At 38.9% G+C, this 15,096-nt stretch overlaps 1 protein-coding gene across 1 annotated transcript; it reads right to left on the bottom strand.

The window, feature by feature from the left end:
• Positions 1-3,169: 3,169 nt before the first annotated feature.
• On the bottom strand, positions 3,170-10,222 carry LOC140244564 (IgGFc-binding protein-like). Its single transcript, XM_072324189.1, is given in 6 exon segments — positions 3,170-4,082; positions 4,425-4,527; positions 6,541-6,965; positions 7,343-7,527; positions 7,967-9,250; positions 10,016-10,222. Coding segments are annotated over 6 exon segments (2,271 nt in total). The 5' UTR covers positions 10,137-10,222; the 3' UTR covers positions 3,170-3,929.
• Between the last annotated feature and the right edge of the window lie 4,874 nt (positions 10,223-15,096).

Below are 15,096 nucleotides of genomic sequence, written 5' to 3'. Positions count from 1 at the left end.
ATGCTTTTTGATTGGCGTGGGTATGGACAAACTGGGGCGCCAGGCCAGGTCAGTTGGGAAAGCAACGGCGATGTGCAATCTTGGCATGAATGAAGCCGCCATAAAAGCTAATTATATAAAAACAGAATTAGATTATTGTATTCTATTTGATGAATTGTTTTTGCAGATGGTTTATAGATCAAAAGGAATGACGATCTTGTTTTGCATTTGGATATAACAAATAAACATAATATATATGAATATCTTTTTCCATAGTGCCTACAGCGTGTATTGCAGAATTGGAAAAGAATATCAATAAATGAATAGGAATAGGAAAAACCAGCAAAAATAGGAAAGAAGGTAGACTGTCGAGAAAGTATTTATTAAAGAAAGGATGTTTGTTCTCCTACCGTCTTATTTTTCTATATGAAAAATTACTCCACATGCATGGTTAAGTTAAGTACAAAACCTATTAGGGTCCGTGTATGTATCGATTAGGTCTAGGCCCTATAGAGTGTATAACATAATTATGCAGAGCGTATCAAAAAAGGTATAATCCAAATTTGGAGGACTACCATTTCGTAATTGTCGGCTATGGAGAGTGCAATGTGATGAAAGAGGAACTCTTCATTTTTCCATTGGTACCTAATTATGTTGACAAATGTCGTGCATGACTGAGCACATGAACTTTAAAGACAACAATGACAAAATTGCACTTTTTCCAAGTTTGAGTGTCACTTTCATTGACCAGATTTCATCCATTCAGTGAGACATGCATTGTTCCTTCATGTGACGCTCAAACTTGGAAGAAGTGCAATTAGTCATTGTTGTCTTTGAAGTTCATGTGCTCAGTCATGCACGGCATTTGTCAACATAATTAGGTATCAATTAGGTATAAATGTCAACGTAATTAGGTACTAGTATCACTGGAAAGAGGAAGAGTTCTTCTTTACTCACAACCAACATTGTGCTCTCCGTAACGAACAAGTATGAAATGGTATTCCAAACTTGGATTACCTTATTTTTTATTTATTATATAATCTCTCTCTCTCTCTCTCTCTCTATATATATATATATACATAATATATATATATATATATATATATATACATATATATGTGTATATATAATATATATATATACATATATATATATATATATATATATACATATATATATGTATATATATATATATATACATATATATATGTATATATATATATATATACATATATATATGTGTGTGTGTGTGTGTGTGTGTCTGTGTGTGTTTGTTGATTTTCTCTTCACATAAATCACAGCCATGCTACCAACAGATAGTTTATTGGCATGTGTTAAAAGGATAAGTCTTCCCTATTCCGGCGGCCACGGTCTTCTCAACCTTCCCTATATTTCTTCCATCATGGTGTTATCCCGATGTTGTCAAGTGTTATTTCATAATCATAAGTGTGTTATGTTAGAGAGTTGTGTGATGAATCCTCTAGTGCTGAAAATCAAGGCTGAGTGCATGGTGATTCTTGGATAGGCTAGCGGATCCCTCGATCAGGTGTGGACCGAAACTTCTTGAGCAGGATTCCTGTGACACTGACTTCAGACAGTGTGTGTATACGGGTGCATGTCACGTCACGAGGCCGACACCCACGAGTCATGCAGCCCACGAACTATGGTATAGGCCTATACACTAATGAACAAGGCTTCTTGGCTTTTTTTAAAAGTCTCTCGCAACTTCTGAGACTATTTGCAACGTCCATGATTATACCATAACGAAGCCAAGCCCATTTTTTTAACTGCATGTTACCAAAAAACGTGCACATTGTGTGATTTAGGGTAAATTTCCTATGAAAACCAGGACTCTGTCATGGAACTCTAAAATTCAGACTATTTTTTTTTTTTTACTATTTTGTTAATCACCTTGCTTGATTAATTTTATGCTAATTATGGTAGAAAAGTCGTATGTGACAATTTCCGATGAAAAACAAAACAAAAAAATAAACGTCGAAAAACAAAGAAATGAATAAGAAATTCCGAAAACAATACATTAGAATTGGAATGATGTACAATCGTTAAATAGGCTATGTAACAAAAAATATACAAACCAAAAAATTACATCCTTAATGCTTTTGATAAGTGTTAATCAATATAGGCTAAAATAAGATCTTGGGCTTTATTTGCATAATTCATAAAATCAAAATTAGAAATTGGTAATTCATTTCAAGACACAATATTGTACATTACGAAATGGGTGTTGCGCGTGCCAAATTTCGTTGCTGATATTATAGCCTAGATCTTGGGGGTGGGGGTGGGGGGGGGGGGAATCAGCCTCTTCCCAGATAGAGCAAAGCCAAAACAGTCAAACATGATATTAAAGGTTCATTGATTTGTTCCTGAATGCTGCGGAGAATTACTGCGCCTTTGACTGTTTCTATCTGTGGGTCATCATCTATAGCTGTTTTGAAAGTATGGATCTTTGTATTTAATGTCTGTGACTGCCGATAATAATGTTTTCCACTCTGTGAAGGTAAAAGCCGTGAAGTGAAATTGTATCTAATGTTATATTGTTGATATATAATAACAGATTTATTATGTTATATCTGTTTGCATATCTTATTCCCAGTATTCTCTTCTGTATCTTTCAATCTCTCTTGCTGTATCCTACCTGCCCCTTCTGTCTCCATACACAAGTGTATAGTATATCTCGTGTGGTCAGAACTGGTCACTACCTGATGACCCCTTTTCCCATTTTTTTTTCAGTATAAACACAATTTGAACGTTTTGCTGGGGAAGTATAATGACTTGTGTAAATTTGATATGTTTCTGTTTATAAGTTTGTGTGAGCATTATTATGACAGTAAAATGATGATTATGTTGCATTTCCTATAAATCGCAGGGTTTTTTTTCCAACGTGTACGTACAAGTATATTTGATTAGTTTTAAGATTTTGTTCATTCAGTGTCAGTCCTTTGTTTTTCTGTGATTGTGTAGTTTTATAATTTCATCGAAGAATGTTTGTATGATTATTAATATGTAATCGCAAAAGGAGCGGTGTACAAAATTCTGCAATTCAACCTTCTCATTGGCTGTAAATGAGTTTTTCAATAAACCATTACCATTACCATTACCATTAGTCAAACGCAAATAAACAACACAAACGTAGACATGCAGAGCATTTCTAATTTTTTCTTCTTTTTTTTAATTAATGCTGTAGCACCTTTAGGTGTTTTTTTTTTTGTACATTGATGTAAAAGTATCAAAATATATTTTGTATGCACAGTCTGAGTAATGCTTTTATCTGTACAGTGCTATTTACAGTATATCTACAATGGCTCATAAGCTGCAATGAAAATAATGGTCTATGAAGGTGGTACTGGCGCGTATGTGAGGTAAGTACGCTTAATGTATAAAATGAGAAGTCACGTGGTGTTTCATTTGTTGATCTCCTACGTACCTGTCCTGCCAACAGAAAACATTTGCTCTGGAAATTATATGCATTTTATTCTTGCTATACATAATCATCTGATCAAAATCACATTTGTTACCACAAGAAAGTAGACAGTTTAAAGATAATTATTATGAACCATTATTATTATTGTTAATCTTAATAACAATGAAGTTTTGAGAGCAGAGAAGTACACTTTAATTTCTTCACTTATTCATACGAGTTTAAATTTGGTTGTGTTTGCTGCCTTTTTGTTCCCTGTCAGTGCCGATCCCCAAAGTGTCCATGCACTGTATACATCATCATAAGTCTTTATCAGGGGCGGAACGGGGGGGGGGCGCACCGTGTTTATAGACATTACCTCGCGAAAGGTATACATACTTTTTATTCATAGGATTAATGTATTAGATGTATAAAAAAATGTACATGTATTCAGGCTCTAATGAACATCCATAAAATTGTTGAGAGATGTATGTTTCACGGACGGCCGCTGCTCGATATACAAGTCCGAGGTTCATGCGGATTTGATGGGCCCCGTTGACAGCGTGTAAACTTCCCTCACTGCGACCGCGTCGCGTTTTCTGCGACTGCCTTCCCCGCAAGCCTGTGCGCAGTCGGCTGCCGAGTCGGGACCTCTGCAGACTTGTACGCGACAATGCATGAAAACCTACAAAAGAAATGAAAAACGTGTCATTTGGCTCGGTAAGGCTTGGACTTCTAAGCATCACCGATTGTAAAAGTTATGATACGTTTTGAAGTCAGGCATAACAAGACTTTATACAGGCAGGAACCGCGAGTATACAGCGTTCTGAAGTTTGCGTCTGAAGTTTAATAGTCAAACATGCAGCATTGCTGTGAAATATGCGTTATCACTGGGCGGATTTGGGCGATATCACTACAGGAATATTCCGTCTTACCATTATAGCGAAGGTACATACACAACCATGCTGTGTCATCAGTAAACGTAATGCATTAGATGTAATAATATTGAAGTAACGTGATGATTTACCTCGCGATATTCTGCAATGGGGCTGAAGGATTCAGCAGCTATAGGTCGGAATCGTGGATCGTCCACAGAGGCGCCGATGCGAATTGTGTCATCAATACCACACCTAAAACAGATCAGCACATATGCCATGTTATAGTATGATATTTGATATATCATGCTTGATTTTAATGATGGTAATAACAACAATAACAATTATAATTTTGACAATAGAGGCCCTATTATAGACCAACGCTTCTCAACCTCCCACCTTTTTTTTTTTTTTTTAATCCAGAGGTGCACTATGGCTCCTAAACACTAAGTTGTTGTTTTTTTTTTTTCGAGGCCCAGTCAGATAGAATACAAAATCATTATATTTTAATCTATTCTTTGGCTGAAATCGCGACCCATCGGATGAGAAGCGGGGTGATCTGCGAAAAATTATATTTAAATTCATGCATACTTAGCTCATAAAAGATATATCCTTAACAACCACAAAGCATGCCGAAGGCTTGCCCTACCTAGTAACAACTAAGTGAATTCCTGCCTAGGAATTTTCAATGGGAGGGAGCAGGTGAGTGAACTGCTTTGTTTCTAGGCTGTCACACAGGAAAAGAAATAGAATTGTAATATAAAACAGAACAGTTTATTCGCAATGTCATGGGCAGCGCCTGAACAGTTTCTTTACATTACAGTGATACCTTTACAAACATTTAAGGAAGCTTGTTAACCTATGGACATATAACCTTGGATTACCAAAAAGTGGGTGATATCAAGATGTGCAACTCTCCTGTTTCGATGATTCAAAATTCAAGCCATCATTTTGAACCATCGTAAACTTCAAACTGGTCCATCATAATTCATTATGGGGCGCCATTTCAAACCTATCATGCTTCGTAGACTCTTCATGGAACGTTGAATAATCACGCGCATCGTAATATCAGTGGATTTGCTATCAGCGAATAAGCCAATTCTTGGTTCCACTTTTAGCAGAAAAAAAGGTCATTTGTGATAACAGGCATGTTGGTTTTTTAGTTCACTAAGATAAGCATCTGTGATTAATATAATAATTGTTCATGTAATCGTCATTAATGGTCCTTGCCGGTAAGTCCACCTTACAGAGCTTATATTTATGTTTGCAGAGGTATGCTTCATATTCCTTCACAAGTAAACAGTTTAGTTAGTGATAGGCCTAACCCTTGTCACGTGTAATGTCAGTTTAAGGAATCACAATAATTGTATGAGGGTGACCAAACATTTAAATCTTTCCCAAATTCGAATCAATTGATATCCAACACAGAAGTGGCGCTGTTCACATTTTGAAATGCAGAAAATCTAACTTTATGTTAACGGTGATGTGATAGATAGCTGGGTGTAGTCTTTCGGACCCCCCCCCCCCCCCACACACACACACACACATTTCTATTTTATAAGGCCAATGTAGAGTATTGCATTACCGCAAACATAATATGAATTTTCTCTTTGCTCTTGTAGCATTCCGTTGCGGAATGAGCAAGTCTTACATTAACATTTTTGTCCTTTCCAAAATTCTATAAAACACAGCATATATACTTGTGCCAAATGATAATTTTCTTTGAATGTTATACTGAAACATAGAAATGTCATTTTTTTTTTTTTTGTGATTTGATATCCCCTACTGGAAAGAACACAGTGTCCCACAATGTGAAACACAGTGTGAACACAGTGTGAAAATTCTTCACACTGTTAAATTCGAGCGTTTTAACCGCGTGAACAGTACGTGAATCATCAATTTACAATGTGAAACAGAACATTATATTATGTGAATACCATGTGAAAAACCACATCACAGTCAGACAGTGTGAAATAATCTTTACACTACTAAATCCGAGCGTTTTCACAATAATAGCCGACTAGGAGAACACAGTGAAAACACATTGTGGGACACTGTGTCTTTTTCCAGCAGGGTCAATGCGACTGTCATAGGCACATACCCCCTAACTGTAACAATACATTGTATTTTTTTTTCTCCCTGAACTTGTTATAACAAAATGTGATATTGGAAATAAACTCTCATTTGAATTGAATTGAATTGAATTAAATTGAATTGAACTGAACTGAATTGAATTGAATTAAATCGTATTGTGCGGCTATGTCTTACCCATCTTGGATGAGGCTTTTGCTGTGGGGATCCCCCGGATTTGGATTAGGAGTGGTCCAGCACGAATCCACGAACACCCCCGATTCCATCGTGGAAGTGACATTCACTGCAAAGAAATTCTGCCCCTGGGTTCCTTCCAGGATATCCGTCCATGCGTCGCCGGAAGAAGAGTTGCTTCGCGAGTCGTGGATGAAAGTGTCATCCATGTACTGCGTGAGACTGAGCGTCAAGTTGCCCATCACGCTGTCGGACAGAACGAGGCGACTAGGGTCGAAGTTGTCGTCACTTAGAGACGACGCGCCGATGACACCAACCTGCTGCTGGATGACGCACTTGAATGGAAGATCGCGCAAGGGGTGGACAGGTGTGACGACGTCCTCGGCAAACAGCAGCGAATTAGAGAACGTTACCGTGGTTTCATCCTCCTTTAGATGGGCAAAGTGAGAAAGGAGATGGACGGGTCCACTGTTATACATGATCATTATTATCATACACACACACAAAACATTATATTGATGTATAGAATGTAACAGGACAATTACCCCCCCCCCCCCCAGGACAATTACCCCCGGCTAAATACTGGTTAGTGATAAGGTTAGAGTAAAGATTAGGGTTAGGATTAGGTTTACGATTAGAGTTTGGGTTAGGGTTAGGGTTAGATTCAGGATCCGGATTAGGGTTAATTTCAGGGGAAGGGTCTGGGGTAATATTGCCCGAGACCCGTATAGAAATATATATTATTTAATATTCCCTCATTAATAAACAGGATTTGAGTGGGGAATGGATGAAGAAATGTCCTCACCAGTACATTTGTACCACATGAATCAAATCCTGTCTGCAAGACAACCAGTGCGCCATCACTTTCAACGTCCACAGTTCCAGTGCAAGTGACGTCATTAAGGGTGACGTCACTTGGCCGATAGACCAGGAAGACCGATGTATCCAAGGTAACGCTCATCGATGTGTTGTGGCACTGAACTGTATATCCTTCGACACGAAGAAAAATCATCAAAGATAATATTATAATGAGATGTAGATATCAATTTGCTCGGCACCATCCCCAGCTGATCATTTCGTCAGAATAACAATTTCTTCTTTTTTTTTTCCTTCGGTTATTTGACACTGAGCCTAATGCGCAGTTAAAATATAATCTGTTAAAAATGGAGGGAAATAAAATCAGGTAAGGGTTCTAACAGGACTGTGTGAAAAAAGAAGAAAACATTCTTGGAGCTTTATAAGTCCTATGACTCTCAAAGGCAAGAGGGGACGAATCAAAACGTTAATTTCTTGTAGACCTGTCTGCAAGTATCATGTGTAATAGAATCAATATAGCTTTGCATTAGCAGACATTGGATTTCAGACAATACGAGTCTAATGTACCTGCTGCATTTTGCCTTTCTTGTCTTCTTGGACAATGTTGGCTTACCTGCAGGGGGAAGGTGGAGTGGATTCTCTGCGGGAACGTAGACTCGCTTCAGGTTGTAAGCCACAGGGTAGGCGCGGCTGCTCAGGTAACCCGTGGCGTAACCAATCACCAGAAATTTGGCCTGAGGATCCGTGTGACTCACGACATGGCTGCCTGACGCCGTGGAACCATGAATGACAGCCGCGATGTCATCAGAAACCACTCTCCACTTGGGAGAAAGTTCCGCCCCGTCCAGGCGTAATCCCGACACCTGTGTGTCTGAATTAACAACTATTACTGTCACGTGGTCCTCGAACATGGATGAGAACCTGACGGACCCTGACATGAACTGTTCAATGGGCGGAACGACAACCATGGATGGGTCGCCGATGAAATCCCCGGCCCAGAATCCTTTCATGAATTGGAGGACAAGGACGGGCTGCGTTGAGGTAAAGAAGAGCTCGTCTTCTCTCGTGAGTATTAGTTCGTGGTGCTGTCCGGCTTCGAGGTGAACCCTTCCCAGATCGGGCGCTGAAAACTCAATTCTCGTGTCGTTAAAGGCCGCTACGAACTTGAGAACGAAGCTGGATCTGCGTTGCCCGAAAGGTGCTACAACGAAGTGCTTTCCCAGGGTGTGAACGGGTGGCAGCTGCTCGACCAAGTAGTCGCAATACCTAATTCTTCGAGGTACACGAGAGCACTCGCTTCCGCTGACGACTGCTACTGGCATATCGGACCTGATACGCGTCCCTGACAAGTCCTCTTCACTCATCACCTGGAACGACTGGTAGGCTTGAAGTTGGAAAGTGAAGAGGCGGCCTGGTCCGTAAGACACGTAACCGTACTTGACTTTCTTGCTGAACGTAATCTGCAGAAAAGCTCCTTCCTCGGCCGCTGTGACCACAAAGCCTGAACGGTACCTTGGAAGATGAGGTTCATACGTGCCGATGACATAGTCCGTCCCGAGACTGCTAGTTGGGATGGGTGTGAACGCGCCAGAGTTCACACCTGCTTCCATTTGCACATGGACGCTGATGTCGCCATCGGCTTGAATGCCAATGGTGTGCTTCAAACCAGTACCACGCGAAGTAATCGACCGCGGTAAGTCAACGCTGACCTCCCCATTTCCAGGGACGATGATCCGGCGACGGACTGTACCTTCGAGAGCGACAAGCTGTGCAGTGACCTGCTCACCCGTCTGTGATGACATGTAGAGCCTCTTCGAAGGGCGCCGCGTGTACAAGAAATCGGACGGGATTGAGAAGACAAATGTCTTACCTACTGTGCTGGGCCGGTCGATCGCACCTTTGAAGAGAATAAACAATAGCATCAAAGATACCAATCAATCTCCAATTAATATGGTGTACAACTTTGTCTTTGTAGAGGGGGTGGGGGTGTATTTCCGAGAGGACAGGGAAACAACTTCAAATACGCATCGGAATTAGGTATAATGAAGGTCTTCTAGATTCGATGCATGGCGTTGTAGGGACACAATATACAATGTATTTTTGACAGCCTTATACACATAAAACAATCTATAAGATGAGTTTGAGAGTTCGTGTGCAGGCCATTGACGGCGTGTACGAAAACTGTTGTCTAGGGGTAAACTCTTAAATGCAGTTGTTGATCTGAATGTCTACGCAAGTATAAATATGATATGCCCAGTAAATGTTCCCTTCACATTCAGTTTGATCCAAATCTATTTCTATTCTATTTACACACGTCACCCATAACTTGCTCGTAAACCAAGGTTGCGACGACTTACATTTTATCTGTGCTAATTTTATAAATTTCTTTCCTCTTGTATTTTTCGAAACTTTATATCCTCATTCAGTATTTTCTTTCCGTAAAATGTAAGACATTAATAACAACATAGAAGAAGCAAATAGGCTTTGTTATACTTTACTGACTCTGTTTGAATAGTACATCACTGAAGAGTTTTCTTTCAAAACGCACATCATACCTTCAATTATGCGCGCTTAATCTTGACAGTACATATTGTATTCACTATGTGCGCGTGCCTATTGTCATACGAAGGTGATGAGCAAAATACAAGTAAAAGTGACTTACGGCTTGTTGACACACACACCACAACAAATCCCACTAACGCAAGTGCCCTCGCAGACGGCATGGTTGGTCGTCGAGAATGATGCTAGTACACGACAATCTCTGGATTCAAGGAGATCAACATCCACGATATCGCCCTTCGGTTAAGAGGTCGAGATTTCTTCCCGCTCTTTTGGCTATAGAGGGGAGAGCATACCGACTCCTCAAGCAACGGTTCTGGTATTCGATCTGTTTGGGATGATCGAAACTGCACAGAGGAAGCGGCTACTCTGTCAGACCGTGTTGGCGCCAGTGGCGTACGCAGGTCCTTGGAATAGGGGAGGGGATTCACGCAGAGCGCTTTCATGCTTGTATGTATAAAACTTTAATCACACACACACACAGACACGCACACACACACAAACACACACACACACACGTTGTATATATTATGTATATAGGCCTACACAGAGACTTTGCTCTCAATAGGGGGAGTGGATGACAAAAGCATTCTCATCAGCAAAAGGACTCAACTCATCCTGCTGTCTTATACCAGTCCTTTAGCACATCATTATTTGCAACAACCCCATCCCTTGCATTAGGGGCATCTAAAACTTTGTAAGGTACCACGACGACAAACCATTTTGATGAGATGCGAGTGAGTGAGCAAAATAATTTTCGCGTCACATTCACCGCTTTCGTTCATTCGAGACTGCTATCGAGTTTTGCTCTTTTGATACCATATTCAGCCACTCTGTTTTTATCTTTGATGGAAGATTGACTTACAAGTATTGTGTTCGCAACATACACCATACACCAATCGGAGGTATTTAGAATGGATATAACTATAATGCTTTCATATTAATATAGTGTGTAAGTCTCTTCCTACTTCTCTTGCTGGTCTACATCATGTATAGATAGCTTTAACTGAAGCCGTTTCGAAAAACGCTATAAAGTTTATCGTTATTCTCATTCTCATTATAAATGAACCGAAGACACCATCCCCATCATTATTTTCATTATTGTGTATCATCACTTTTGATATATGATTAATTGTGTTATGCGGTGCGGTAAAAGTTAAAATTTACATTCAAATTCAAGTTTATTCAGAGTTTTCTGAATTGAACATATCACACAGGGAATATACAGCCATTGCTTTTTCCCCGTTTTTCTGTAAGAAAACTGTAAGACGTACTATCGATGCAGTTAAACATAACTGTAAGAATTACATACGCAAAAGTCTGCTAAAGAATGAAACGATATGTTTACGGTGTTTGTAAACTGTAGAAACCATCTCAACATTAATCGAATAAAACCGCAAACTATGGGGTAGAATATGCTTACTCACCCTATCCCGAAAACCCAAAGGAATACATTTCCTATATATCCTCCCTTTACCTACGCCCCTGTCGACCACCCCAGGTCCCGGCCGTGCGGATGGAGGGAGTAACAATGATTGTCTGCCAAATTCCGGCATGCAGTCATAACATCGATTATTACAGGTATCGAACGACTCTAGCCGTGGCTGAACGGGATAATGCTTCCTTCCTCAACGGAAGGCCTTCCCTTGTTCATGAAAGAAGAAGAAAAAAAAATCCAAGGTGAGTGCTATGTACAGGAATTTTTCAGTCCGTATATGATTACATGAAGTGAGTTGTTCTAACACATCCCTATGTTTAGAGCAGTTTAATATGCCTTTTACTCCGTTTGTCAGATAACAAAGTATATGTACAGCCCTTTTGGCAGCACATTAAAGTCGCTATTGATACTGCATGAGGTATGGTAACACAAGTAACATGCGTTTCAGTTCAGTCTGTTGTATTTTTCCACTTCTACAAATGAAAAAAAAAAAAGGTAATGGATCGATGACATCTAACTAATTACAATGTGACAAAATCAGTGATAACTTCAATTACTCATGCAGAGATGTGATGTGTGTATGAAAGAAATAACGAACTGTTAGTTTAAAGTAGCCTACCTTAAAACTAACGCTTTTAATACAAACAGATAACGCATTGTATGTGAAAAAGGTATATACTCTTTACCATTGGGAGCAGTGATTTAACATAATTATATAGGGCCTAAATATATATATATATATATATATCGAGATATCACAATTGATGCATATGGGATTGTATATTTCAGCTTCGACGTCTCATCATGCTATCTCCATCGAAATCTTGCTCACAGTCTGGATCCTAGCTAGCTCTTCCGACTTGGCTGCTCAAAGAGTGCCTTGATGAGCTGCTTCCGGTTCTAACAAACATAATCATTGTCATCTGGTATAGTTCTAATACTATTCAAGGCATCGATTTTGTTTCCCCTTTGTTGAAGAAACCGAATCTAGATCCCGATGGCCTGAGCAAAGACCGACCAATTACCAATCTGCCATTTTTAGTGGCAAAGTCATGGCATGGCGAATAAGGCTCTGCATAGGCCACCAAGGCCTACTATAAAGATTAAGTTCGGTTTCTTAAATCTTGCAAACTTTTGCGAAAGGCATATGTATAATATATATTATATATACGACCTTTATAAATCATTAGATTATTTTGATTGGAAAAAGCCTCTGCCAGCACTGCTGTACGAATGTGGGTCAAGAAGACTACAGTTTGATTGTTAGAGGAAACCAAAACCCAAAGAGCAATGTGGATTGAGTGAAAGCAGCAACATTATTAGAACGCATCAGTGAAAGTTTGAGGAAAATCGGACAATTCGTGCAAAAGTTATAAACTTTTAAAGTTTTCATGCTATAATGACTGGACAAGGAGACTATACTCCAGGTTATGACATCATGTATGGACAATCATAAAGAAAATATAAAGAAAAATTCAACATACTTTCACTTTTCTCCCTTAATGAAAGGGCACTTGACTAACCACCTTCAGAAAGCAGTGGGAATGATATTACCCTTAACATGTGTAACAAGTTGATGGAATGCATAATTTTCATGAAAAGTGAATTTTTGTGGAATTCTTCTTTTATTTTCTTTATATTGTTGTCCACACATGACGTCATAAACGCTAGTAGTCTCCTTATCCAGTCATTACAACACCAAAACTTTCAAAAATTCTTAGCTTTTGCATCGATTGTCCGATTTTCCTCAAACCTTCACTGATGTGTTCTAGTGTAATGTTGCTGCTTTCACTTATTGGGTTTTGGTCTACTTTAAGGAAAACGCTGACAAGTCGAGGTTAGGAAGTACCGATGAGCATATCAATGAATTCATTGTTTTAATTCATATGTAATTGCATATCACTTACCATCGATGGCTCGCTGGACCGCCAAGGTCTTGAGCCTCGGCAAACCTTATTACTGGAGGGGAAAAAACGATTGTACAACAATGCGGTTTGCTGGTTTCCGATACAGAAAGTGTTTTTGTCCTGGGAAAACAGAGGGAAATCCGATACTTTCATAATACTCATGGTTGTCAAAGGTTGTTGAACTAGTTTTAACTCAGTAAGGGACCCACGCGAACACGATTGTCTAAATAAATGTGATGTGTCACACATTAAACAGTTCTCTATAAAGTATATGGAGATAGAACTTTAAGCTATGCTGAAGAAATAAATTATATTGACGCTATGTTTTATTAGCCACTTCATCAGTGACTTCTCTTTTTTTTTTTTTGAATAAAGTCAATGTCACCATGCAGTACATAAGTCAAGTTCAAGTTCAAGTTCAAGTTCTTTATTAATAATAAATAATAATAGTGGCTACTTGTATTGCGCAGAGGTCCACCTTTCGGTGCTCATGCCGCTTCAAAAAATGAAAAGATTATTAATTATTTAATTGGTATTCTTGGGTAAAATTTGGCTCATTTATTCTCATGGCCTCATGATTAGACGCACATCTATGCAGGATCTGATATTATATTTTTTTTTTCACAGTTGGTAATACACCCCTTTATATGCATTGGTGAGGCTGGAAGGATGAGATAAAAATGTTGCTACCGGCACTCCCAAACGATGATATTGCAGAGGCTTCCCCAAACGATGATATTGCAGAGGCTGCCCATACAGAGAAGAGGGTCTTACAATAAACACTTTATACTACAACATCGTTTTATTTATCAATATTGTAGAATAGTGTAAACTGTAACATTGTAGAAGTCTTAAGCTGCATGTCTCGTGCTCCATCGCATTGGTCTAGCAGTTGCATTTCAAAGTCAATAGCATTTTTGGAAGCATTTTTTTTTTTTTCTTGATGGAAGGGACAATATCCAGGACAATATAATGTTATGAATCATATGCCACTTATACGGTGAGGTTATCATTGAATATTTACTTGGACTCACACTGAGTGGTGAAAAAAGGAACGAGTGTTTTTTGTTGTTTTTTTTTTTGTCTTTTTTTTTTCAAGTCGCGTGAAACTTGACCTGTATGTAAGCTATGGTGAAGAAGCAATGTGCGAACGTCAGGTCAGGGTGATTTTTTTTTCTTTTTTTTTTCCAGTGAATCAATTGGTTTCTTGTTTCCCTCGTGAATTAAAAAACGATTACAACAAAAATATACACATATAACCGAAAACAGTCACTTCAGTTTTCAGTATTTTTTCAGAAGAATATACTATTATTGTTACTTCGACGTTGCTAGGGACCCAGGACTGACCTGGTGGGTTAATCGGGTGATATTCGTTATTCCGAAGGTTCATTAATCCGAAAATGAAACGAGGTTATTATTCCGAAGGTTCGTTATTCCGAAGTTTCGTTAACCCAAAGTGAAATAGGCCTAGGGTTCTTCAATCCAAAAATGAAAAGAAAATGCGTAGCAACAAACCTTGGGAATCGAAACCTTACACACATTTTGGTGTGAATAGATGGTATAGTGATTAATGAAAAAAAAAAAAAATCTGCCACAGCAAACCAAAATGTCTGTAGTACTTTTTAAATTGTGTGTACCAGAATTCACCGTTTAAAGTGCTAACGTGCCGAAAAACTTTACGCTTTGCTGCTCTCTGACCTTCCCAACCTTTGTAGACTGCAGTGAAGGCCTTTACGCAAACAATAGTAAAACAAAACGAAACGATTAAAATATGCACGGAATTTGTTGCACGACGGTTGACTACAATAAATTGACTGAATGAAAATATAAAAAGTCACA

This window comes from Diadema setosum, chromosome 21, assembly GCF_964275005.1.
Source record: "Diadema setosum chromosome 21, eeDiaSeto1, whole genome shotgun sequence".
In the NCBI taxonomy this organism is placed as follows: Eukaryota; Metazoa; Echinodermata; class Echinoidea; order Diadematoida; family Diadematidae; genus Diadema; species Diadema setosum.
The sequence above is the reverse complement of the archived record's forward strand: the minus strand, read 5'-3'. Positions and strand labels throughout refer to the sequence as shown.